The following is a 27,977-nucleotide window of genomic DNA, read 5'->3' as shown; positions in this document are numbered from 1 at the left end:
CTATGAAACTTACCACTAGTTTATTGCCAGAAGTAATATTCTTTAATTTTATTATCTTTTTTTTTTTTTTTTTTTTTTTGTCTGTTTTTTCTCTCTCTCTCGATGGCAACGAGCAGGTGAGAAGCCCCACCAATGCAGCATCTGTTGGCGCTCCTTCTCTCTAAAGGATTACCTAATCAAACACATGGTGACGCACACCGGCGTCAGGGCCTACCAGTGCAGCATCTGCAACAAGCGCTTCACCCAGAAGAGCTCCCTTAACGTGCACATGCGCCTCCACCGCGGGGAGAAGTCCTACGAGTGCTACATCTGCAAGAAGAAGTTCTCCCACAAGACCCTGCTGGAGAGACATGTGGCTCTGCACAGTGCCACCAACGGCACGCCCGGAGCCACCGGAACCGGCGCCAGGGCTGTCCCTGCCGGGGTGGTGGCCTGCACGGAGGGGACCACGTACGTCTGCTCTGTCTGTCCAGCTAAGTTTGACCAAATCGAGCATTTCAACGACCACATGAGGATGCATGTGTCAGACGGATAAGTAGAATCTCTCTCTCTCTCTTTGTTATGAACAAAAAAAATAGAAACAACAAAAAAAAGCTATGGCACTAGAATTTAAGAAATGATTTTTGTTTCATTTTTACCTTTATTTTCCTCCTTCTTTTTTTTTTTTTTTTTGGTTCGTTTTGTTTTGTTGTTTTTGTACTACATGAAGAACTGTTTTTTGCCTGCTGGTACATTATGTTTCCGGAGGCTGGGTGAATAATAATTTTCCCAGCCTCCCTCGGATGGTGGCCTTAAGGCCAGATAGTGCTTCATGAGCTCCACTGGTTGGATCTCTAGCTACTGGCCTCTAAATACAACCCTTCTTTACTACAAAAAGCAAACAAAAAATTAAAAAAAAACACAAAAAAATCAAAAAACAGACAGAAAAACTAAAAAAACAAACAAAGAACAATTTCTTTTTTTCTCACTTGTGAAGAGCACTACAAAAAAAAAAAAAAGAAATGAAACAAAATATATTACAAATCTACAAGGCCTACTGTCGTTGTAAGTACACCGCTCGCAGTGTTTCAATGGACATAATTCACAATGCTGACCGCTTTTGGACTTCACAGTATCCAGTTAGAACTGTGGAATATTTTGTTTCTGGTTGAGCAGCAACCAGAGGAAACAAGGCCCTGCTGGTTTCCACCACGTGTCTGCTTTCTCACACACACACACGCATCCACAAACACACGAAAAGGGCTGAGGGGAGTGCAAGGCAGTGTGGCTTGGATAGTGTGGAGTCCCTGCGGGGTGAGGAAAAAGAATCAGAGGTTCCTCACCTGGATTCTGCTCCATCCCACGCTCTCTGGCGCACCCTCCCCGCTGCTTTTCCCATACCACCATCACCTTACAGCAGAAACCAAGAAGATTCAGACAACAAGCAACGGTGGCTTTTCTGTAATTTATTCAGTGTCTTCGCTGAGCCCAGGGCCTCAGCACAATCAAGAGGGACTTTCATAGAAGGCAAAGAGAAACACGGAGGAAAATCAAAGAAATCAGAGGTTGCAACCTATGGATCTAGGTACAAGAGAAGGGTTAGTTCCCACAATCTTTGCAAAAAAAAAAAAAAAAAAAGTTGCATCAGGATTTATTCTTGTGGAAGAAAGAGGAATAGAGGGTGGGTGGGGAGGGGAATAATAATTAAAAAAAGAGTTCTTGGGACTTTTTTAATTCAAAATTTTATAGAGGGGCAAAAGTGACGTTTACCAGATAGAATGCTGATTTTTTTAATATATTTACAACAGTATTTGTGTAAAAAAACGAAAAAGTGAGATTGTTAAAAGTAATTTTTCTTTGTTTTCTTTTTTGTTTTGCGTACACTGCCACTAATATCTTCTCTTTTATTATATATATGAATATATATAAAAATATATATTTTATTTTAAATTGAGACTGTTAAGGTTAGTTAGCCTGCTTTCAGAGGGGGGGGGGGGAGATGATCTTGATTTTTATTTTAAAAAAGAGGAAGGTTGTTTCTTAATTTTCTAGTATTGTTCTCTCTCTTTTCTAATGGAATCAAGAATTACCTGGGTCGATGAGGGGCTCTATGAAGTCATCTGTGAGATTATCTACTAGAGTTTGTGCATCCTGCAGTATCATTTGAACTGCTACTTTGTTTTTGAATTAGGAGGTTCTCTTTCTGGCTCTTTCAAAGATTCTGTTGTTTCTTTTTTTTTTTTTTCCTTTTGTTACATCTCAAAATTTATTTCTGCTGAAAGGCAGTTCCTTTTGAGAAAGAGATTTTTCTAGCAATGTTCCGTTGGTTTTGGGGGTGATAGAATCTGTAGTCTTTTCTTTCTTCTTATTTGAAAAAAAGTAATGAAAGTTTTGGACGTGTGTAATAACTAGGATTTCCCTTCTATTTGGTCACTGGACAAGAATTAATCTGCTGTATTGTTCTCTCATCCCTTGCTCGCTAGAGAGCTTCCATATTTGTGTGGGAATCTGATCCTGCCCCTGGTAATTTGTGCTGATGCCAAAATAGCTTAAAATGGTACCGTTGCAAGTAATCTTCCCTTCTTCATTTACAAAAACATCTAACTGGAGGGCCACATCCCTCATTCTCTGCATATGCAAAGCTATGCAAGGAATGTAGGATCAGTGTGAAAGATTGATTCCTGATCTGCATATATATGTTGGTGTTTTGTATTTTGTTTCATTGTGTTTGGGCTGGTGTTCTCCCTGGTCGTCTTCTGTGTATCTATGTGAGAATTTTTCCCCCAAAGCCAACTCCCAAAGTATATGGGTCCTTAGTTCAGTTGGATCAGTGTCTGACACTATCTTTGTCTTGCTTGAAATCCATAGCTAGGATTTGCACCAGCTGCACTCTGGACTTTATATTTTAGGCAGAGAAGAAGCACCTAACAAAAATATGCAAAAAGGAAAAAAAAGAAAAATTGCTAGTTTAGCTTTTACTTGTGTCTATAGTGAAATTAAGCTTTCATAAGTTTACAAAACTTCACTTGTGAACACTGAGCATTTCACATTCTTTTATGCTGGACAACTTTCTAACTATTGACTTGATAGATCTTTGCATACAATTTTGCGTGTTCCTTGTGGCTTCTGTATCAGATGTCTGTGATTCAGCACAGGTAACCCAATTACTATGTTCTACACTGTTCCAATACTGATATATTTTGTGGAAAAAAACTGACAGGTCATTCAGTCTCAGAATCTTTCTGTACCCTGAAAGGTATTGTTCAGCAGATCCTAAATGTTGAAGCCCCTATTTTCAGCTGCAGTTGGCAGCATAAAGAGACTTTGAGGCAAGAGCCAGATCAAATGAATCTCTTGTATGGTAACATTTTTTTTTTAATTTTTTTTTTTTTTTTAGCTACCCAGGAGCACAAGTTACTTAACAAATTTTGTTCTCATAAGTGCATTCATAAAAGCAGTTCTGGCTTGTAAACTGAGAAGTGAAAAGACAAAGCCTAGGACACAAGAGAGGGAGAACTAATACCTGCCATCTAAAGACAGACACACTAAATCTGTAAAGAAAATAAAGGTTCTAGAGACAAGGGTGTGGGACACCATAGGGAAAATTAACCTATGTAAGAGGACTGAAGGTCTTTCTCTGATGAAAAGAATTTTTTTATGAGATCTTTAGTATCAAAGAGTTAGGTGTTCTCCCGTATGAGGAATTGATGAAGAATTTTACCCTGCTTAAAAATCTGTAGCTGCTCATTTGTCATCTGAGGTCTGGGGAAAAGCTGTTTAATTCACTAATGTTAAATCTGATGAACTATAGTAAAGATGTAGCATATTCTGGAATATGGTTACGATACAAGACAAGATATGTCAGTACACAGGAAATTAGAAGATTTAGGATTTACTTACACTAAAATCTGATTACTGTGGTGTTTAGAGAGAAAAATGCCATCTAAATTTTAACTCTTCAATTTTCAACCTTCCCTAAATCAAAGAGATCTTTGAAATGCACACTTATTATGAGGCCTAATAAATTTAAAGTTAATTAAAGATTGGTTATAAGTGAATGATTAAAAAAATAAACCAACTTATTAAAGAAAAGCTAAAGCATACTAGATTGAATTCTCAATTGCATATCAAAGAGTTTAGGCTAAGGTCTTTGCAAATGCTTGCCTGAACTACCAACTGATTTTGTTGAACTTTCAGGCTTAAAAATTAGTGACTTGGTTTCATGAAACATGGAGCACCTTGCAGCATGACTGCAAACATCCCTAGAAGTGCTTACCAGGTCATTTATTTAAGTGCTCTTCTGCAAAATTAGAAGAGTAAGTGTAGACCCCTTTATAATTTAAAAATACTACATTCTTTAAAGTAATGCTTCCCCCCATCTGTTTAAATAATGATTTACTACTTGGAACCAACTACAGTATCTGAATCACAGAATCACATAATGGTTTGTGTAGGAAGGGACCTTAAAGATCACCTAATTCCAACACCCCTGCCATGGGCAGAGACAGCTCCCACTTGACCACAGTGCTCAAAGCCCCATCCAGCCTGGCCCTGAACACTTCTAGCAAGGGGGTACCTACAACTTCCCTGGCCAGTGTGTTCAAGGTTCCCACCACCCTCATAGTGAAGAATTTCTTCCTATGTTACAGGTATCTTCAGGCTTCGTGCATTGCTACAATATGCCTTCTCAGAAAGAGGACTTTAGCAGTCACAGTGATCTGGAGACTGCTGTTGACAGTGTTTGAGTGGATCTATCTCAGTATGCTTGAAATGCTTCCTTCAAAATACCTGATAAAATGATACAGATTACAAAGAGCAGACTGTAGCACACATCCCTTTGATAGAGCATGCAATATCCTGCATTCCTTGAGTCTGATTCTCACTTCCCCTAAAGCTCTCTTTATATTGCTTTGGCAATGAGAAAGAGCATTAACTAGGTCATAAATTCAAGCATACAGACCAAGGCCTCTCTGCAAAGCAAAAATGCAATAAAGGAAGCCTTAGTGTAAATGAGAGATAAATGCCTCTCTTACTGCTGCTGGGGCTCATGAAATCAACTGAAAATGTAGAATTGGCCAGAGCAGATCTGCCCTGCGGTCCACCTCACCCAGTATTCTGTCTCTGACATGTGGCCAGTTATAGATGATATGGATGAAGATGAAAGGCCCATATTGGGTAATTACAAAGTAATAAGCCTAAGAGAGATTTATTATAATCCTCATTAGTTATGTATCTGCTTATAACCTAAAGACATAATAATTTATGGCCTTAAATTTTTAGCCCATATAAAAATTATATATTGTGGCAGACAATACTCATTATCCTTAAAAGATCTGGCTTATTAAATGCTCAGTGGCCCCAGTGATCTCCCGTGGAAGTGAGTTCCTCATGTTAATTACCACCTTGTTGAAATTATTCCTTTTCAGGTTAATTTTGTTGCTGTTCATTGAAACACCCTTGTTCTTGTATTATGAAAATATCAGAAAACCAAAACATGACTTCTCTTGCCCATTCTGCTGAAGCCTGCCTCTCTCTGGGGAATCTGAATCCACAAGGAATGCAGGACTGCATCGTCAGTGTCTTGGTCAGTAAGGAGGGAACAGCTACCAAGTGTGTGCATGTGTGTGTCTGGAGTGTGTGCATTGGTGAGGTTCTCCCACAGTGATCTCTTGCAGAGAACTGGAAACAACTCATAGCAATTGTGAATGTACTAGTATAGTACCCAAGTGTAGAAATTGTAATTTTCTGTTTCACTCTGATACCTCCTCTCGCAAAACCCCTGGTAGTTGTCTCTCATGAGGTCAATAGGTATAGGTATTTTGCAGGAGCTGTCTGGGAAGCAAACACAGACCTCTTTTATCTTTCTCAACAACTGTCATGCTTCCACTAGGCCCACTGCTGGCCCATGTTGTTTGTTCCTTTCAAAATCAGCTCAAATTCACAGCTAATAGAGAACTGACTGACTTTGTGGGCGAATGAGATTTCCTTTTGCTGTAAGATCAGAGAGGTCAAGTGGTACCCATTTTTTTCTTTTGATTTCTTTTTCATCCAAAGGAAAGTTGAATAATAACCCACATAATATCAGCCTCCTCATTTCTTACCAACCCCAAGATGATTTATTTAAGTCAAACTTGAGCTGCTCAATTAATGCTGGATCATTCACATGGTGAAGGAACAAATCTCTTGCCTTTAGCAAGTATTGTGCTAGCATGTCCTGCCTCTCTTAATAATGAAAATAAATCCCACTGGGAGAAGGTACAAAAAATACTGTTTGCAGGAGTGTTGAGTTCAATCCAACATCGGAAGCACTCAAACCATTTCAAGCATAACCAGACCTTCAGTATGTCTAGCACTGCAGATCTGTGGCCCTTCTGACAGTCTTACACTAAAGAAATCTTCAGTTTCTCACTGCTGAAGATTACTTGCCATTCAAAAAGAAGTATCAAATATCAAATGAGAATGTGATGGCTATTCTGTCAAGGAAAACTAAACCTTGGTAATCCAAGCTTTTCAATTCAGTATGCAGCTTCTCTGAGCTACTGGAATGAACCTGAAGAAATTAATCAGCAGGTAGCCTAACTGAAGCAGAATCTGATCTAAAGCAAAATAGCTGCTTTTCAAATTCCCTGATTTGTTCTTGTGCTGGCTGTGAAAATTAGTGAAGGAGGTGTAAAGTGGTGAGAATTTGGTCCTGAGAGGTCCTGAGAGCCTCCTCTATTCACAGGAGGCTTGTCACTCAGTAGGATCTAGCCCCTAAGAGATGACAGCTTTACTTAAGAAAGGTTTATGAGAGAAGCTGCAGATAACGCATTAAGTCTGGAGTCCTGAGTTTGTAAATGCAGGGAAAACCTTTCCCAGTATCTGTGTCCTGCTGACAGAAACCAAAATCAGGTAGTAAAGCCTTGCAGAGGGAGAGATACTGGCAGTACCAAATTTCTGCAGCGTGTCCAGCAAGAGAACCAAGAATATGAAGGTGGCCTGATGCTACATTCATGTCCATCAGATGCTTGTTCTGGCCATGCTAAGTCATTGTTCTTGCAGCTCTTAACCTGCTTATTTGTCCTGCTAGAAGTAATAAGGTCTCAGCTAAGTTCCATTAAAGCGACTTAATGATCCAGTTCATTTCAGCAGGAGCAAAGGAGTCCCCAGATTTGACAGAATATTAAACTGGGAAATTTGGAGAGAATTTTAGGTATGTGCATATCCTTCAAATTCATAAAAAAAAAAAATGCAGGTTATGTTTTCTTTAGCATAGAAGGGAGAGATCTGATGCACAAGGGAGACACTGACAGAGACAACCTGTTTGAAAAATAAAAATGTTTTACTCTCTGAGACCCATTGTTGTGAAGCACAAGGGGGAGTCTTTGTTTAGTTTTTCTAAGAATAGATGTAAATGAGAAACAAGATGTATTAGGTAATAGTGTATATCTGTAGTGTATATCCATCTAATTATTCCCAGTGCTGATGACTAATCAACTAGAGTAGTGCCTCTAGGAACAGAGAAATTGTTAGGCATTCAATGTTTCTATTTCTGATACCCCTCCACTATAGATCAGGAGTAACCAAGATGGAAACAGCAGAGTTATAAAAATGCATAATTTTGGTGAATTAAAGAATTGTTTCCTTGTATATGTGTGTCAGTATTTGGACAGATACCCATGCTGGGTTAATATTTATAATTACCTGATAGATAACTCTGGTTTAAAATTTATGGTTTTATTGGAAAAAAAGAAACCAACATTAAGCTAAATACAGTTATTTTTCCTTATATAGTTTGCAATGTTGCCAGCTTCATTTCACATTTTAACCTCTGCAGTACTTAATGCCCACGCATTATGAGAGTCCAAGTGTAGGAGAAGCAAAGTTGACTATCTACTGTGAATGAGTTAAAAAAGTAGATTCGACCCATAATGGTCTTTAAATCACTATTCAAATGGCAACTGGTAACTCAACTAAAGAGTTTATGGGTTTATTTTAATATACAAGGAGTCAAGTGTGTTCTAAAAATAATTCCTTGCAAGGTCACACTGGGAGAAGAATTAGTGGTGTTTTTTAAATGCCAGGTTCCCCATGAACTGTTCCTTAAAAGCTTTTAAAATAATGAGACCAACTCAAGGCACGCAGAACTGTGTTGCTATAACATTCTTCATGTTATATTTGAATATATAACATATTTGTTATATTTGAATGTATAACATGAGTTCTTCATGTTATACATCATCAGTTTTCACCACCAGAACTAATACTAGTTCACTAATTGACTTCTTTTCTTCATAGTCAGTGAACTTAAATTTTTGTGCACAACCACGTATCCCAAGGAAAACTCTTAACATTTCCCCTAGAAAAGGGAGTGTAGCATTGAAGAAAGATGAGTTTCAGGAGAAGGTCTTCCAAGCACACTGTTAACTGCATTTTAATCCCCCAGTTTACACATTTTCAGAAAGTATAGAGCAGTAAAATACTCCTTTGGGAAGCAAATACACTACAGCCTTGAATACACTACAGCCACATAAACAATTGCTGCCTTAAAACAGAAATGCTTCTGAGCAGTATGGAGTGTACTTATATTTTCTATCATAGCAGTTTCATCAAAAACATTTCCTTCATATGAAATTTGTTATATTGTGTTTTCCTGTTTGAGAGGATAAAGAAAAGGTGAAGAAATAACAGTGAGGCACAGTGGTCTCTTCATATTGATGGCACTTCTCAGCTGTTTCTTACCTTCAGTTACAGCTCAGTTACAGCTGTGAACCTCTTCCAGAGTGATCTCCTTTTGATAGGGTTGGTTGACATCAGCTCCCTACAAAACACTGGAGAGTAAATCTTCTTCCTAAACCAAATTAACAATATGGCATTCGGGCTGTGTGATTTGATTGCTGACTCCAGCCTCCAGCCAGTGAAATTCATGAGAGAGAAAGAAAACCAGTGAAAAGCTTCTTCCCAAAACAGACAAATGCTGTTCTTAATTTTTGTCAGTGCAACCTGCACTGGCACTTTTGGAATTGTATGCAAGTCACTGAAGGCATGTAGGCCCTTTGTTTGGTTTAGCTATGATTTCTTTCAAGAAAAACATATTTTAACAATATCCTTTTGCTGCAACAGTCTTATAGAAACAAAAGGACCACCAATGTCCCATCTTGTGTGAGAACTTCTCTCCAGTTCAGCTTATAGAGACATTCTTGTTTCCACTCCTCATGCAAACTTTATTAGCACTGGAGCTCTCTCTGTGGTGCAAAATTTTAGTGCCAAATCATGCAGCCACACCCCAAGCATCCCTTGTAAAAGTTCTGTAAAAAATTTAGGCGTTATAGTAGCCCATATGTTTTCATAAAATCTCAACTGAGAGTTACCTTACTGGAAAATATGGTACCTGTGTAGCAAAGCATTTCTTGCTTTAGGTTTTTTCCAAGCAGAACTGGAGACTTGTGCAGTGTGCACATTTCATACAGTTGTCTTTGTGGTCATTTTTTTGCCAAGTTCACAGGCCTGTGAAACTGTAGGAGAGTTGCTTACTGTTGTGCTCAACTGTCCAATTCTGCAGTGTCCTGTTCCTACAAAACAGACACGTATGTTTCTGAGATCTATACATTTAATTAGCCACTTTTTCTATTTCACTTTGCTTCTTTTCTTTTTTCCAACTGGATATTGCCATGTTCTTTGTTGAACCTTACAAAATCCCCTAAAAACTCAACCTCCATGTTGAATATATACAGTTTGACTGGAAAGGACCATACATTCAAGAATCAGGATTACATTCACCCAACTGCCCTGAAATACATCACAACTCTTTTTTTTCTCACTTTTCCCATGAAGTCCTTTCACTTGTCACATAGTCTGTTAGTACCTGTGGGATCTTTGAATAAAACCAAATTATATGGCCTCTTTGTGTGTGTGTGTGCAAACTTGGATGTGAATATACTTGTGTATGTGTGCATGCATAGGTAGATTGCTAGCTGTCCCTTCCTGGCTTTACAGACAGGTAACTGATTGAGTGTGTGGACATGCATGGTTCAGGAAAGGGTTTAGATGAAGCAATGGTTACAACATTAACTGTGAATGAGTGGCATGAATCTGTATGGATTTAGTGGGGAGTAAGTACACTGCTTATGCATTATATATGTACACATATATTCATAAAACACATTCTGTTAAGTGGATGCTTGCCCAAATTAGATGGTTGCCCTCATGTAAAATGTGACTCCACAATATGGTTGAGTGTATTTTTGTGAGTACCCATTCTGAAGGGAAGGCTTAAGTGTGCTTCTCAGAGCCTTGTGTGATTTTTCAGCCACTAAATAAAAAACCAGTCCAGCTCAGCAGGCTTCACTGGCAAAGGTGGGCATGCAAGGGGGTGACAGCCCTGGAATGATACTGTTGAGTTCAGTCACTCATTTCCATTGAATTTCAACATGTTCACCTGACAAAGGAATAAAATCCAAGCAAAATAATGTGACTTGCCAGTTTGCTCCCCTTGGAAAGAACAGTAAAAAATTACCAAGTCTTTAAATAATTGTCAGTGCAGTATATTGATAAACTCTAAAATAATCTAGGTCACAGGTCTCTCCTATGCAAAGCACCATATCAAACAGCTCTTTCCCCACCTCATGTACTCTGAAACATGTTGACTATGAGTATCTTTACAAGCAATCCGAGTAATCAATTCCAAATGTGTAGTCACTAACAAATAAAAATGACCTGTCTCTCCTTTGTACTTTGCCAAAAACTTTTGAGGAACATGGTTAGCATGTTTAGAAGGAAATTAAATTGGTCAGTGAGAGTATTCAGTATGTAATCCATGAGAACTGCAGGATTTCAAGAACTCGTTTTGCACCTATGTTGTTAGTGGGATGAGTAGGTATGTTTAGCTACAGCTGCCTATTTTGGTATCAAGTTGGCCCTAAAATTAGCTTTTCATTCTTTTATCTCTTTTGCCTGATTGGGGGATTCTCCTTGTCCCAGAAAAGCTGACTAGAGATTTTGGGGGAATTTTTTTCTTTCATTTTCACTCATGCAAAGTTGAGTAAGTGTTATTCCTCTTCCTAGATTGGTGGCATTTCCCTTACCCTTTTGAATAAGATGATAAATGCAACAATTTTGGCTGGTTGATTTTGGGGTGAGGTTTTTATTTTGGTTTGGGGTTTTTCTTTGCTTAAGTGTACATTGTCTCTCTATAGTCAAAATGTCTGTGACTGTAACAGTATGTATTTCTTTTACTGGAGAAAATAGGCTTTTTGGTTTTTGTTAGCAGTACTAGTGACTTTGTGGAAAATGACAAGTTGCTATTTAGATCTGCTTAGTTAAGTACAGTACACTACAATACAGTATTTCTGAAAGCTAGAACATACAGTACACAATATATATAGCAATTCTATATCAATATATATATACATAGTATAATCATTTAACTTTTGCATCTGCCTACGATCATAAAAAAGTTATTTTTCACATGTATCATTCACAATCCAATCAACGTCTGCAGCTATTTAAAGCATTTAACAATCATTATTATGGCTCTAGTGTGCTTTTACATATTATTGGCTTCTTTATTGTCTTTAAAAGGTTTTTTTCAGGCTTTTTTAAATCTCTATGTAGCAACATGTAGGAAAATAATTTTTTTTTAAGAAAAGGTAAAACAGTATTAGGCTCTACAAAAAGTTAGAGATTGTTCCCTGCTACCCTTTAATATCAGAAGAACAATTATTCAAGACAATTATGGTTACCTATTAGCTCTCTTCCAAGATGTCCTGTTATTTCATTTGTAGAAGTCTGACAGATTTTCCTCTTCCATTCCTAGCCTTGGAAAAAGATGCCACAAGTTGTCTTCTGCTCTTCCCAAGCTCTCTTTCTTTAAAATTTTAAGATTTCCTAAAATTGTCCTCAACACTCACCTGGGGTAGAAGAAATTTAATTCTCTGTACCATTATGCTAAATGTGGCCAGTGGATTTTGCCAGGAGTTGGATAGATAATACTTCCATCTACCACAGCTAATATATTCCACTTGTATCTTTACTTATCCCCAAGTATCTTTACTTTACTTGAACTCCTCTTTTTCAAATGAAAACAAGCTCTGCAAGTTTGAGTTCAGTTCAAAAGTTTTCTAAGGTGAGTGTTGCCTTTATCATCTTCACATCTCATTGCTGTAGGCTGTGAATTTTTGGTCAGTCCCCCTAGATTTTAATTATCACCACATAGCTGCTGAAAAAAATGTCAGTAGGTAGGAATATGTCAACATCTAGATCCAAATAGCCCAGAGGAAGCTGACTGACACCCAAGCATTGTGACTTGCAGTATCCTTTCTGTATTCTCATCTTGCAACAATTGGCCCAGGCAGCAAGTCTAGATCCCAACTTTGTAAGAGTGCAAACTTAAAAGATCACGGGAGTTTATATTTGCCTTTCTAATTCAGGTACATCTCATCTGACCTTCATTCCTTTGGTCAATAACATATCATTCCTAAATAATAATAATGTGTAAAATCAAGTGGATGAGGGTTTTGGAGGAGGAATTCATTATATCTCATTTCTCCTAGCTGTGGAGACTGGAAGACATTCAAGATAGTCATATCAGTTATAAACTGTGCTTTCACTGAGAATGAGGAAATCTATGTTGCTGCAAATCACTGAACTTAAAAGCTCACTTTTAAGTGGAATGAGTTATTTACGCCACACCTTGGGATAGTAAAATGAGAACTTCAAGAATGGGAATCATCAAGTGCAGGCATTCTTTACTCCTGTCATCTGCCATTTACACTTAAGTGGAGGCCACTACCACAACCTTTATTTTTCTACTTGCAGTTTAAAAGTTATGGTCGTCCAGCAGTGATTTCTAACTCTGGCTTTTCCTTATTCTGTGTATACCCATTCGTAAGGGAAGGAAGAGGCTATCCTCTCAATAACTGATTACACAGGTAACAAAAGTAGATTATCCTATTACATAAAGGATGGGCTTTGTCCCATTAAGCCAAACAAGTGGCCAAATTAATTCCAGTTAGCTGCTGCAACAGAGTGCTGATTCAGTGGTCCACGTTTTCTGACCATGGTCTTTGCCTTTTCCTTTGACTGAATGCTGAATCTCACATATTTTTGTTGAGAGTGTTCTCACTTCACTGGGAATGCTTGATCATTTAAACAGCTGCGTACCCATTCCACGCTTCCCTGCTAATCCTTGTAAGGTTCATTAATTAATTTAGGATAATTACTAGTTTAATGTGTTTCTTGATTTTACTTCTTGCCTGTTATTTTTCCTAGTGCTATTTTAAACACCTCAGTTCATTTTGCATCTTATACAGTTTACAGTTTATATTTTTAGGCTAAGAAGTGATTTTACAAACAGGATGGTACCAAACAGGTAGATTATCCACACTAGAGGTTGTACTTTTAGAACACAGTGTGTACAGATACAATTGCCTAAGGGAAAGTGAAACTAACAAAATAATCAGCTGGTGAACACTACGTTAACATATCTCTTACATAAAAGACAGTCAGCTATTTGTGAATCCAGAAATCTTGCTTTTTTGAAACATGTATCCTTTCTTTTTCATTCTGTGAAGAAATAGTGATCTCAAGAATTGTGATATTCTAAGAAACTCATGTCATAGGTGTGTATTTTCTACTTTTCTGAGAGAGAAAACAGAAGGTGATACTGGCTTTACAGTTTTATAGATTCATGCATTGGAGACTTTCCTTGAATGATATAAACATCAAGGGAAGAATCTATCCAAATATTAACTTTATTCTAGTATATAGCTTTCATCATTACTTTCATTTTCCATCTCCTCGTTGGCCAAGTCGACGTCCGGGGCTAATGCAGGTCGTGGTATCACGTTTCTATGGTCAACAGCATTTATATTCAGCTCCTTTTTGCACTTGTTTTCTGTGTGATGCAGCTTTTGAGGAACACATCTGAAGTAGGTAACACTGTCACCACGAGAGGGAGAGCCTTGTACTACGAGAATGTTGCTCTAAGCTACCGTGCAGGGACAGAAAGGGATTTTAAAGCTTCTCGCTGCAGGCTTGAATAAGAGGAGAGTCCCCCACCTTGGGGGTGCTTGCACCAAAGACTGGGGGGCCTCTCAGGAGAGGGGAATGCTTGAATTCCATACAAGGGACTTGCTCTTCACCTGTGCCACTTAGAGGTAAAGACTGAATCTCCATTATCTGCTGCTGCTTTTTTTTTAATGTATTGATATCTTTTTAAAAAATGTATAGTTCCTATTTATTGGTGAAAGAGCTATACTCTTTCCTCTGTTTGAATCAGAACTACTTGTTCCCAAGTGTTTTCAGAAAGTTTTATTGAATTTTGGAGTGCCCTGTTTCCTTTGTCCTAATGCCAGGATATAGCTTGGACTGCTGTGGAGCTCATAGGGATCCTCTAAATCTGGAATTTATTTCCAGTTTCCTGTGTGGTGAGCATTCATTTCCCTAGATCCTTGCTCCAAAGTTCAAATTCAGAGAAATTCTTACAACTAAATGAAGCAAAAAATTGGTGGTTTCCCATAAACTCCACCCATAATGAGCTTTTGTTATGAAACATAAGAGAAATGGGTTGCTCAGTTCAGGCAGGATGTACTGCATGATCTTTCTTGTCAGCATCAGTGAGGTCTGTACTTAATCCTGAACACTGATTGGACCAATATTCAGTGGGCCAAAATCTGCAGGCGGGACCCTTCTGTTCTTTTGTTGACTCGAGTGCATTTTCTATGACAGGGAGAGTGTGTGCAGTCCTATGGAAAGCTGTAGTCCTAAGAACTATTTTCATATACACCCTTTAAGATGTCACAGGGCTGTTCCCTGTAATTGAGCATGTTTCTGCCCCAAAATTCTGTTCTTCATAGAAATGACTCAGAATTTTATTTCACTTCACCAGGCAGGTTTTGCCTCTCTTAAGGGCTCCGTGGTCTCTCTTGCTGGGGAGGCTAATTCAAAGGAACTTTATAAGGCAGGACAACAGCTTCCCTGTGAACAAGATGTGGCACCTTTTTTTTTTGTCCAGAGAGTTGTGAATAGCCTTGTTTCTTTCAGTCCATAAGTGCACAGCCCTTTTGTGTGTGATTGGTGATTGCATATTTACCTTAAATAATGAAATAGTGAGCTACAACAGCTAGTGTAGATACATGATAGACAGCAATCAGTTTTCCCTGATTTATGCCCTTGCTGAGTCACTTTTCTATTGCCAGAACACTGTAAAAAGCATTTGGATATTTGGAGTTATATGATTCTGGTTTTCTGGCTACTTTATTCAGAAGCACTCTGGACATACCTTTTCTGTACTGGTGATCACATCTTTGTGTGGGTGAAATAAAGTTGCTTCTTTGTAATACCGATTGCATAACACCAAATTCAGACTAAACATCACGCTTTTCTGTGGACTTTTTAAAAAAAGTAGCACTGCACTGGGCATGCAGGAGAGTGGCTGGAAACCCGCGTGAGGGCACAGAGAAAGAAAAGGGAGGAACTTGCTTCTCTTTCATAGCTTGTTTTATTTGTTGGTGTTTTCTTTTTTGTACCTTCTGGGATGTGCTGCCGTCATCAACAAGGGACTGGGACTGGGAGAAGAGGCATGAGAAAGCATGTGCCTGAGCCAAAGTGAAGCAGCATGCAATATTCCTTTAATATACTGAGCAGTTCTGGTGAGACCAGTATAGCAGCAGCAGCAGCATTGCCCTCCCTAATGTGTTCCTTGTTCCACACGTTTCCCTTTCTTGCCCTTCCTTCCCTGTTGTGGCCTCTTACACTGTTTCAGTGGTTCCCCACACTCCCTTCTAGTAGTTATGAGGGTTAGATGGAGGTTCTTGTGGCTGTCTAAACTGAAATTAATCTCCAAACCAGTGAGTACCCTGAAGTCTTTGTTGTGTTTTCCCAAGTGGTATCTTAAGAGTGGCAGCAAGCCCTGGCAGATGTTTTATTTTGTTAAAAGAGATAGGTAGGCTAGGGAAGGTATGGGCTGATTGAGATTCGGTGACCTGCTTGCCTTTGTTATTAGTAAGCTGTTTGTTTGTTTGTTTTACTTGAGTGTTTTCATTTTGAGGTACTTCAGAGCTTAAATACCTGTCGTTTTAATTCCTGCATTTCCCACTGTAGCCTCAGAAGGGCTGTGAAAAAAAAAATCCATTTATGTATATATATACATATGTGTTTGCAGGACGGGGGAGGGAGTTGTCAATGCATTTGCGTCTGTGTGAGAGGGAGAAAACTAAAGTTAGTGTTGATCTGTCCATTTGTTTAGGGTGGCCACAGAGAGCTGCCACTTTGAAGAGTTGATTGCACTACAGAACCTTAGCTTGGGCACTGTTAAAATAAGGACTGTATATTGGAAACAGGGAAGCTTTTTAGTTTTTATTTTATCCACACTTACACATGCCCTTTGCATGGTGTGCCCTTGCAGAGTTTGCATCTGACAACTTTGTGTAAAACCACTACTGACCTTTTCGCTGTACCCATTTAGTTCTCTCTCCTTTCTGCAGCCCTCCAAAATGTCTTGTCTCCTTTCCACTTTCTGTCATTTGGCTTACTATGTTTTTGATAAATGTCCTATCTTCTTATGAGATCCCTACATTGAGTGGGAGGAGAGAAAATGAGGCATATGAAAGTGTGGCTGGGAGACTGCAAATCCCCCTTTGTTTTGGGGCATTCGTATACTTTTACTGAGAGCTGAGTTCTTGGGGGCTGGGTGGGGTGGGAAGGGAGTTTGTGCTTTTTTGGTCTGGATAAGGCTTTTTATTTTTTGCACTAAGTATGACTGCACTGCACTGCATTGCACTACTGAAATGTACTTACATGTGGTGGAATTGGAAGGGGCCAATTAAAGCAGGAAAGGAGAAGAGAAAGGGACAGGCACAGAAAACAGGATGTACCATAAACCTGACCAGGTTGAAAGAGAACTGGTCTTACCTTTATTTTAAGCAACTAGTCAGACACTGAGATAGCTGTATTGGATAGCTTCTGTAAAGAAAGAAAGAAAAAAAAAAAATTTTTAAAAAAGGAAAAAAGAAAAAAAGGTAAAAAAGAGCACTGTAATAGAAACTGAAGAGGCATCACAGGTTTCAGGGTGCTAGAGATTTTTTTCCCCATTTTCCTAGAGAGAAAGTGTTCTTTGGGGTGTGAAAGTGTTAAGACAACTGCTCAGCATGAAAACCAACATCATATGTCTTCAGCATAAGCATACCAGTTCCTAGTTCAGATGTCAAAACTTGCATTATCGGATAGGATCTCTTCAGAAACCTTCAACACTGAGTAGCATCCCTTCAGCATATGCATGGTCTCTCAGCTCAAGAAGTGAAGCTACCAAGCAGGCTTACCAAAGGGGAAGGTCACTGAAAAAAAAAAAGCACTTCTTTCTGAGGCTGTTATGGGAACAGTGCAATAAACAGTCATCCTGAACACTCAGTTAAAGGTGTTCCAGTCGAGCCTTTGGGTGGAGGGAGCAGGAGGGACATTTGGACATTTGGAGTGATAGGGAATTCAGTACAATAAAGAATAATACTGTTTAGGCAAGGATGCTGTCTAATATTTCAAGATCTTTAGTCTGTTTCCTCTTCTTAAACAGATAGTCAGGCATTATTAAGGCTTTTGGCTAGAACCAAATGAAATCCTAAATCGGAAACTATTTTTACAGTCAAGATGCATGTTGGCCTATACCTTGGTCATTAACTTTGTAACAAGCGTAGTACGAGAGAAAACAGTAGTAATGTGCAGAGAGATCCACCTCTGCTGTAGCTCTTTTCAGTCTATAAACTCTCAAAAGTTTGTTATAGTTTCAGCCAGAAGGTAAAACAGAATCCTGAAGAAAACTCCGTATAGCAGCTGGGAGAAGAATGTAAAACCTGTGCATCTGCTTTGGTCCTGTAGTGGAGGGTCTGCCCATATACAAAGAGGTTCTGTGGATAAAAACGGGGAGGTAGTCATCCAATTGCTAACAAAATTCTAGAGTTACTGAGTAGTCATAAATTTGTTCATGCCCTGAATTTCTCCTTTAACTTGAAATAAGACATTTTGGCTTCATTACTAGCAAGGGATGGGTAGAACAGACCTTACACAGAGCTGCAGAATGCAAAGCAAATTGCTGCTGGTCGTTCTGTTGGGCTGCCTCATCTGAGAAATGTGTCAAGAACTAGAGGAATAATAATAGACAAGAGGCAGATCCTGGGCTGGAAGGAACAAGTCTGTCTAGAACCAGGAGAGACTTTGGAATTAAGGATGTGTTTTTCTGGCAGCCTCTGAGATTTTCAGTCTTAGATTTCATCTATCCTGGCTTGAAAGGACTTGAAGAGAAGAACTGGAGGTATCCTCTGCTGTGGTGTTAAATTGCTGGTTGACTCTTTCCTCGAAAGCAGGCAGGACGGTAGAATATGCAGTCTCTTTCTGAGCCATCTTCAGGAATCCTATAAGATGAAAACCACTGGAAGGTCATGTTCCAGGAATGAGGCAGTGGATGCCCAACAAAAGCACAGTTCACTTGAGAGCCAGCATAATACAGTGGCAGGAGAGCACCTTGAATTTCTAAAGTGGCATTTGATTCTATAAGAGTAGTGACATCTACAGAGTCATCATATGGGAGGAAATAAAGCCTGTCTGCTGAAGTTAATTCAGGTTATGAGCCAATACTCCCCTTTTTTGCTTCAGTGAGCTTTTCGTTCTGTTTTCTTGTTTAAGGCAGCTGCATATATTGCTACTATCAGAGTGGATTTGCATTGTCAAAGAGGAGTAGAGGACTGCTCCAGAGAAAAAGTGAAGCTGAGGGTTTACTGAGCCTGCTGTGTCCAGAGTGCCTTTCCTGCTGTGGTAAAATAAAGAACTTCTGTAGTTTGAGCTGTCTGGCTGACTGATTGCTGCATATTCCTCTCTTGTGGTGTGACCTGATGGCAACCATGTTTGGATGAGGAGAGGAACACTGCACGCTTGCAATGCTGTGATAAGATGCCATTTGCACTAGTTTTTAAAAGTACTGCAACCTGAAGAAGTGGGCTTTGAGCCATGCTCCAAACCCGGGTTTGAATTCAGCCTGTTTAAACCTGGTTCCAGCTGACTCTGTTTCAACAAAATCTGTCAAGTCCGTGTAAATAGGAACCAAACCATTTTTAAAAGTCACATCCCAGCCTATGTTCCCAGTCAATTAGTGCTTGACTAGATCACTTCCTGGGAGTAAGTCTGATTGTATGGTTTTAATGACTTTTTAAAAAATTGTTCCTTTTTACATGGTCAGTTTGGAACTAGTTTAACTGGAACTGCATTTAAATATAGCACAAACTTTTTTTTTTTTCTTCTTCTTCTTTTTTTTTTTTTTTTTTTTTTCAGCATGGTACTAAAGCCCCATGTAGACAGTGCTTGACTGAGAAACCAAGGATAACTTGAGGTTTATTTTAAGAAGCCAAAACATATGTTGCTGACTAGAGATGCCGCATAACTTAATGCCCTACTTTTTTCTCCAGATGGAGAAACACTAATTTCCATAATTCTCCCCCATTTGTCATCCTGCTTCATTGTTGCACCTTTTATCTTGAATGAAAATCACTTTGGCCAGTGGGCTAGATCCAAAACAGAACTTTCCTGTGCTGTTTGATCATCTTGTTTCTGTATATTTCTTTCCTTGACATTGACAAGCACTACTGAGGATCAGCTTGAGTTTTTGCTGGAACTCTGTGACGTAACTATGGTTCAATAAAATGCAAGTAATATTTCCAACGTTATGGTAATTTTAGAGCTTACCCTTGAGGAAAATGTTGTGTTTCAGAAGTTCCATGGAAAAAAGAAAATGCCAGGAATCACGATGGAGCTTCAGTCACTGTGCTATAGCCAATTTGTAGGGAAACCACATTTCTGGTGGCTGATGATACTGATATTTACAAAGGCACTTTGAAAGCAATAGAGAGTGTATGCTTTCTCATCCCTGATGAACTAAGAGAATTTATACTAAGAGAATGATTCCAGAGTAACCTATCACTGCTCATCCCTTTTTCCATAATGGAGGAGACTGAACAGTCCCTTACATCAGCTTAGACAGTCTGAATTTGCTTCAAGACTCCTCCCAAGCAGCCTGCCAGCCAGGTGCCCTCCCACATTGTTCCTAGTATCACACTGGCTAATGCTTTGTCCCATCAGCCAAGGTGATGAAGAGATAGCTTTGCCCCCAGTTAGAAGCCTTTTACCTTTCCTTTTCCTTTTGGTTTTTCATTGAACCAGGAGTGCAATTAGTGGTAAATAGATGGCAGGTCAGCTGTTGGTCCAGATGATGAGAAGGGCAAAGCCACATGGCAGCTGAGCTGATGCTGTCCTCCAGGACACTGGTAAAGGCAAAAGACCAGGCTCTGGTTGCTGGTGTAGTTGTAAAAATGCAGCATCTGCTGTTTGCCCCTCCAGACTTGTTTTGGTCAACTATGCTGTTGCCCTTAAATATGCTTTGTGTGTGAAAAACTGAATACGATTGTTCTGTTGTCTGTCTTCTTTCTTCTGCATCACGGATGTGGCACCAACTTACTCTCACGAGTTTTGTTTTGCTGTTGTTGTTAACATGTAATTCTACTGTAGACCAAAAAATAAGAAAAGGAAAAAAAAACAGTTTCAAAACATAGAAGACCAGTGAGGGAAAGGTGAAAAATTTAGGAAGTGAAGGTGTGAGAGAAGCAGTGGTTAACTGTGTTAATTTAGAAATCTCAGAATAGCCTTACCTATTTCTTAACCAATGCTTACCAATCATCTGGTAGTGGGGTTAGATAACTTTCTTGGCTCATTCGTACTTGTATCCTAATATATATATATAAATATATATTATTTTTGTTTCTTTGGTATTGCTGTTGCACATCATGTTGTCTTTATAATGCCTGATTTTTATTGTATTGTACTTTATCAATCTGTTTTGGTTTTGTTTTCCTTTTGAAGGATGGGAAAAGTAATGTTTCCTTTTTGTTTTGAGTATTTGAAAAAAAAAATGCACTGGAAGTAAACACAAACACATCCTGCCATTTGAAAAAAAAAAAAAAAAAAAGGAAAACACACAGCCATGCAGTGGAAAATGCTAAAAGAAAAAGCTCCCCTCTTCCTTATTATGGAAGCATCCTCTAAAAGATATGCTAGAAAGAAGTCAAGAAAACAACCTCAAACAAAAGAAGAGAGAAGCCTCTCTGACCCTAGCCCTGCGATCTGGAGTATTTTAGCACAGTGGTTTTTAGGGTCTGGCTCCTAAATGGCCAATAGTCATAAAATCCAGAACCACATGGGGCAAATTCATTCCTGGTGCAAGCAGATGTAGTTGCAATGAAGTCAAAGGAGGTACACAAGGGATGGATTTAGCCACTTGTGTGCAAGATGCAGCTGCCTTCCCTGTAGAACCTAAAGCCCCACTGCTAGATTTTATTGCTGTTGAAATGGTTGGTCTTTTGGCTGTGTTAGTTGCATAATACCCCTTGAACATTGCTCGAGGTAGGCAAAACACTTTCCCACTGATTAAATAATTTCTGGATGCACCTTGGTGTAACACTTTTTGCTTACCAGCTTTCAGCTGTTACCCACTCCCAGCCGTGAACTGATGCGATCTCACTCTGGTTAAAGAGCCTGCCTTTGCCAGAAAAATGGACTTGACTATTCAGCATAGTAAAACTTTTGTGTATTTAACTACTATGATCCAGAAATGGCCCTTGCACTTTTTAAGGCATAAGGAAACATCCTCTCTGTCTTTCAAAATGGCAACAGTTCTTTTGGGGACACGCGCGCGCACCGACACGCGATCCCTGGGCTCATTGCCCCAAATCCTTCCCGGTTCTTTCTGGGCACCTTCCCAGCAGTGTCCTGTCTCCACAGTGCCTGTGTCTCCACATTTCAGTAGAGTGGGGCAGAGACTCGTGTTGAGATGATAAACTCAAAGAGCATACATTTTAAAAGGCAGATGATTTTCCTGTTATGCCAGTATCTTTCAATCCCCATATCAGCGGATGATTTTTCCTCGCCTGATGGCTTTCAATCAGTTGTTGAAACATTGGCTTTCTCTGTTTTGTTTCCTAAGGAGGGAATGTGGGTTGGGGAGAATAATGAGGTGTTGTTTGTAACTTCACAGTCCTAATAGTTGGTTTGTATCTTCCATATTTTATGCAAAAACAGACATTATGAGTCAATAAATAATTGTGCCCTAGGTTGAAAGTAAAGTGTTCAGGAAAGGAAAAAAATGGTTGGCATTTTTCTACATTTTTGTGAAGACTCCTTTGGAAAGAAAGGGTACATATTTTTGTTGTGTAGTATTTTCTATTTTTGAATGCATTTTCTTGGTACAAGACTGTTTTGTGGAATTTTTTTTTTCTTTTTGGTGAACACATTATTTAAAAAAAAAAAAAAAGAAAAGAAAGAAAAAACTAATTGAAAAGTTTGCCCTTAAGGATATGCTGCAGTTTTGAGGTTTAAAATAAAAAAAATAAAAATAAAAAAACATTCAAGGCGCGTGTTAAAAGTTGGGGGATTGTATTGTTGGGAGTTTTTTTGTAATTGTTACAAGAAGTTTGTAGCCACTGCTGTTTATTTTGTTTCAGATGAGTAAGTAAAGGGATTGTTCTTGTGTTATTCTTTTTTTTTTTCTAAGAAAAAAAAAAGTTATTTATGAAATGTCACAAACACTGGACTGTGAGTTTGTGTGGAAGCATTTTACCACCCTGTGTCTTCATAGAGCTGTTGGTGGTCCTACTTCTCATTACTCTGCCTTATGATTCCCTGAAAAAATTTGGAAGGGGATGGTGGGAGGGCAAGATAAAAATTAAATGCCTTTTTGAGGCAGAGAAAATGTAAAACAGTGTTTTGTAATCCCAGGCTGTCAGCTCTACTTCTCCCATCTACCACAGGAATGAGAAAGGCTTGCGGTCCCTGGTGGAGAAAGAAAACTCATGGTACCTTCATGTTGTGACACACAAAGGGTTAAATGACTGAGAACCTCGATGCTCATAAGGACCTCTGTAAATGACATCTCAGTTTCTCAGTCAACAGCTTCCTTTGTGTGCTCCTCATCTGGCCAGTGGCTTTTATGACCAACTCACCAACCCAGCTGAAACTGTGAAGATGGTTTTGTGTTTTCAGTTGCTTTTCAAGCCTTTCTGGCATCCCGGCAGTGGGAGTGACCAGCACGGAACACTGCTCAGTTTGATCAGTTGTGCTGGATTTAAGGAGAAGTAGAGGCTGAGGGGGACCAAAGAGGTGGGCTGTGTTCTTGATTTTTGAAGAACAGGCTTAAAAAAAGACTCCAGACACTAATGTGCTCCAGACACTAATGGGACCGGAGAAAAGAGAAGGAGGAAGACACCAACAGCTGTAACAAAAACTGGAGATATTTAACTGGGCTACATTTGAGACCAACCAGACTCTTTTCCTTCCTGGACAACAATGCAGCCAAATCTTGAGACTGTCAAGCAGACAGAAAGCTGAATGTGGCCTTCATTTCTCCTGCCTTTCCTTTTTATTCTCCCTCTTCCTTTGCCCTGAGATTTCTTCTCAGTGAGCTCCCGCTCCACTGAGCACTTTTTTGCCCTCCACCTAACCTGTCCTTGCTTTCAAAATGTGGGTTCAGTCAGGACTGAGTAAAATCATGTGCCTTCTTTTTCCCCTTTTGTAATTATACCGACCTCCTCCCTTTCCCCAACTTACACGTGTGAGAGAGGCAGGAGGAGACTCTTTAGAAGTGCTACTTTTCTATAGGTGTCCAGCAAAACTGTAAGGTGGTGGTGAGGGGAAGGGGAGCAGAGAGATGCTGTTAGCTCCTTTCCCTTTCCACACATAGCAGGTCTTCCCAAGGAGACACCCTCCACCACCACCTCCTCAGATGTTCCTCTCCTCTACAGAGCAGCTGTAGTGGGCATGAGGTGGCTCATCTCTCTCATTCCTATCCTAGCTGAGTGAAGCCCTCACTCCATTTCAGTTCATGCCGTTTGCGAGCAGTTACATTGACAAGACAGATGCAGTTTGTGGCCTTATTGAGATGACTTTTAAACCACTAAAAGAAAAAAAGGCAACTGATTTCCTGCCCGAGGTGTGTGTCACTTCTAAAAACGCAGTCCGTAGCAGTTTAGATTCCCTTAATCTCAGTCCATTTTAGTGATGGTGGCTAAGCTGACCAGCCTAGAGCTTAAATGCTAGACTGTCTGGTCTCATGCTTTCTTTGCTGTAAGCTCTACTGTCTGCTTGCTTTTCTCACTTTCTACTATATTCTCTGCTTTACGAGGCAGCCCTAGCCTTTGGTGAAGGGTGAGAGGAGCCAGTGTGATCCTGGCTCAGGGAAAGTAGTTGATGGGTCGTTTTTAGCAGGAGAAGAATATACCAGCTGCCACACAGCAAATGCATATTATGATGGGCTGACTGCAGTATTTTTAGGGCCAATAAATCCCACACAGTTACTGGAACATGGCTTTGTTCACAGGTCAAAACCACAGAGAGAAAACAGAGCATTGGCATTAACAGAGAAGCAGCTTGCAGTCCACAGCTGCTCGTAGGCAAAGACAGGAACCCAACTGCTGCATGCCTTCCTTTCAGGCATGCCCACTGCACAGCCAGTGTCCCTGACTCCATGGAGAGGCTTAGCTGTGCTCCAGAGGCTTTTTTTCTGTGTTTAGAAAGCAGCAAAAAGCAGCCCCTGAGTAATGTCTGCCTTTCAGGCTGGCACGAGAGTGTTCCTCCGCACAGCAGGGAGCTCCATGCAGGCTTTCCAGAGCTTAGACTTCCAGGAGAAATCCACATGTACACACCTGGGTGATGGGAATAAAAAGTCCATTGATTCCATAAAGCATCCAGCAAATGAAAATGTTGGAGAAAGAGGGCTGGAAATCTACTCTTTAGGCTGAGCTCTAGGGCCAGGGGCATGCAGCAGGGGAACAGTGTAGTTATTACCCCCTCCCAATTAACAGTCTGCATGCATATACAGAGAAAGGGTGTATTCCTACTGATCTTTGGTGCTGATGGACTTACGACATTTGTCCAAAGCCTGCTTTTGACACACTTAGAGAACATAAGAATAAACTCCATCACATGCAATATTTCCCAAAAAAAGGCAGGGGGAGGGGGTAGGAGCAGAAGAGCAGTGTGGGCAGTAGGGATTGTTAGGGTTGGATTATTTTGCATCTTTTGTAAGACTGTAATTTCAACAGTGCCTTATTCCTGATAGATGCTGGCACTTGGGACACACACACAAAGTATTAATGAAAAACAGAGCTAGGGAGTGTCAGACGTGCATCCGTAAGACAGAGGTCATTAATCATGGCAAAGGAAGCTGTACTGGGAATGACACAGCTATGTCGGAATTGAAAACGGTTCAAATATTCAACCTCTAAAGCAATTTCCCTTCCACCACCTCCTGCCTTCCCTCCTTGCCAATGGTGCTGCCCAAGAATAGCTGCCTACACTGAGGCCTGTCACTGCCCCATTTGCTTTTGGCATGGTCAAGTCTGAGGAGTTTAGCATAGTCAAACTTTCCACCGCTACCGTGTTTTCCATGGGGTATGTGAATGCCAGTTATTTTGCTTTAAATGCACTTTAAAAAAAAAAAAAAAAAAAAATCAAAGCTCCAGACTGTTTCAAATACATAGGGGAAGATAGTGCATATGTGTTTGAACCCAGTTCACTTTATCTCCAGTTAAAATGTACTCCATGCATTGTGTATGTATAGAACAATGTGTATGCATACAAACACACAGGTCAACCTTAATATCAGCAGATTAACCTTTTTCCTTAAGCTCATGAAACCAGATGCTACACAAACACAGCAGCAGCAGAGGAATTATGGTTGGGCTCTTGAAACAGATCACAAAAAATAAAAACAACTACTTGGTCCTTTCTGTATGTTCAATAGTTACAGAAGGAATTGGGTTGTAACCAGAATAAAAAGGAACGGTGCTAACTGAATGAATGGGCAAAAAAAAAAAAAAAAAAAACAAAAAAAAAAACCAACAACAAAAAAACCAAACACAAAACAAACAAACAAGCAAACCAAAAGCAAAAGCTCAGCCCAATAACACAGTTTGACTTTTATGCTAATTCTCACATTGGGTTAGTTTGTTACTTTTTTTTTTCGTTTCTATGAAAAAAATTGCATCTAAACTGATCCACCACAACAACAAAACAAGTAACAGAAGCAAAGAAACAAACATGCATCCTGCCCTGAGAAAGCTCTTGTTTATGGAGGATGTCAGAAGTCTCAAAACTCTCGGCCTTGCTCTCACGTACCACATGCTCAATCAGTCCTGTTTTTTTAAAAATGTCTGAAACTCAAAAAAAAAAAAAAAAAAAAAAAAAGAGAAAAAAAAGAAAAAAAAGAAAAAAATCTTTTTGAAGCACCTTATGTGGCTTCCCATTCCAGGAGTGGGAGCCACCTTTTTTTCTTTGAGCACCTTACTGATGTGTTGATGCTATCTGCTGTCTTTTTGTTCCCCGTGGGCTGAGTGGCTGGCTGTGGGCACGGGCAGGCGAGCGCGGGGGGCGAGGTATGGCTGGGCGTGCAAAATGACACACACACCCCTCAGCCTGCACCCACACCTCCCCCTTCCTCACTGCACTGGCTTGAACACGGCTGGGAGTTGCCTAGCTGGTTTTCACTCTGTTTTGTGGAAGGAGGAAAAGGTGGGGAAAAAAAAATAAAATTAATAGTGAAGCTTAAGTGATGATGGAGGGGAGGGCACGCACTCGGGTGTGGAGATTTAAAAAATAAAATGGGACATTTTCTTCTTGGAGACAAATTCCTAACAGTCATTTGATGCTGAGTGAATGGCAAAGTGCACCCAGGCCTCAATCCTGAGGTCTTTATGCAGGCAGCCACCGATGACAACAGTGGGGGGGTTGTGCTTGCCAGCACAGAGGCTTCAGGATTTGGCCCCAGAGTGGCAGAGACCCTCTGCAGGAGATGGGGCTCTGCCGGTGCCCGTGCGTTGCCAGGGTCATACGTGTCATTTTGCACCCACCCATCCACACACCCACGCGTGTGCCCTGCTGCCTGCACACACACACACACACACACACATATACACACACACACAGACACACACACATACACACACACACACATACACACACACAGACACACACATACACACACACATGCACACACATACACACTACACACACATACACACACACATACACACACACATACACACACATACACACTACACACACACACACACATAAGCACACACACATACACACAAACACGCATATACACACTACACACACACATACTCACACATATACACACACACAAACACACACACATATACACACTACACACACACATATACACATAAACACACACATATACATATACACACACACACATACACATACACACACACACGCACACGCACACCCCACCGCTGTACAGGCATCTATCTCTCGAGAAACATGGTTTGTGACGATGTGAAGAGCAGGTCAAAAGTTTTGAGGGGGGTTAAGTTCCTTTTTTTTCTCTCATTATACTCTGTAAATGATATGTCAGTTATCAAAAACAAGCAAATAGAAAATTGTTTAAAAAAAAAATAAAGTACCTTGCATACGCCTTTTCTATCAAGTGCTTTAAAATATAGAATAAATACACACATCCTGCCAGTTTTTTCTTACAGTGAGAGTATCCTTACCTGCCATTTAATATTAGCCTCGTATTTTTCTCACGTATATTTACCTGTGACTTGTATTTGTTATTTAAAACAGGAAAAAAAATAAAAAAAGAAAATTAACTGTAGCGCTTCATTATACTATATTATTATTATTATTATTGTGACATTTTGGAATACTGTGAAGTTTTATCTCTTGCATATACTTTATACGGAAGTATTACGCCTTAAAAAAATACGGAAATAAAATTTTACAAGGTTTCTGTTTTGTGTGGAAGAGTAATTGATGTTGCTAAGAATGATGTTTGTTTTTTGTTTTTTTTTTTTAATGTTACCAGCACTTTTTTTGTAAGTTTCACTTTCTGAGGTATTGTACAAGTTCACACTGTTTGTGAAGTTTGAATATGAAGGAATAATTAAAAAAAAAAAAAGACAAAA

At 39.6% G+C, this 27,977-nt stretch overlaps 1 protein-coding gene across 48 annotated transcripts in view; it reads left to right on the top strand.

Moving 5' to 3' along the window:
- ZBTB20 (zinc finger and BTB domain containing 20) overlaps window positions 1-27,977 on the top strand; it is a 505,805-nt gene extending 477,828 nt beyond the window's left edge. For all 48 annotated transcript variants that reach the window (XM_071759958.1, XM_071759936.1, XM_071759870.1 and 45 more), the window contains one exon: window positions 117-27,977. In XM_071759958.1, coding sequence (XP_071616059.1) covers window positions 117-535 — 419 coding nt within the window. In that variant the 3' untranslated portion in view covers window positions 536-27,977. The remainder of the gene's footprint in view (window positions 1-116) is intronic.

This window comes from Heliangelus exortis, chromosome 1 (assembly GCF_036169615.1).
Source record: "Heliangelus exortis chromosome 1, bHelExo1.hap1, whole genome shotgun sequence".
Lineage (NCBI taxonomy): Eukaryota > Metazoa > Chordata > Aves > Apodiformes > Trochilidae > Heliangelus > Heliangelus exortis.
This window is presented reverse-complemented; position numbering and strand designations above follow the sequence as displayed.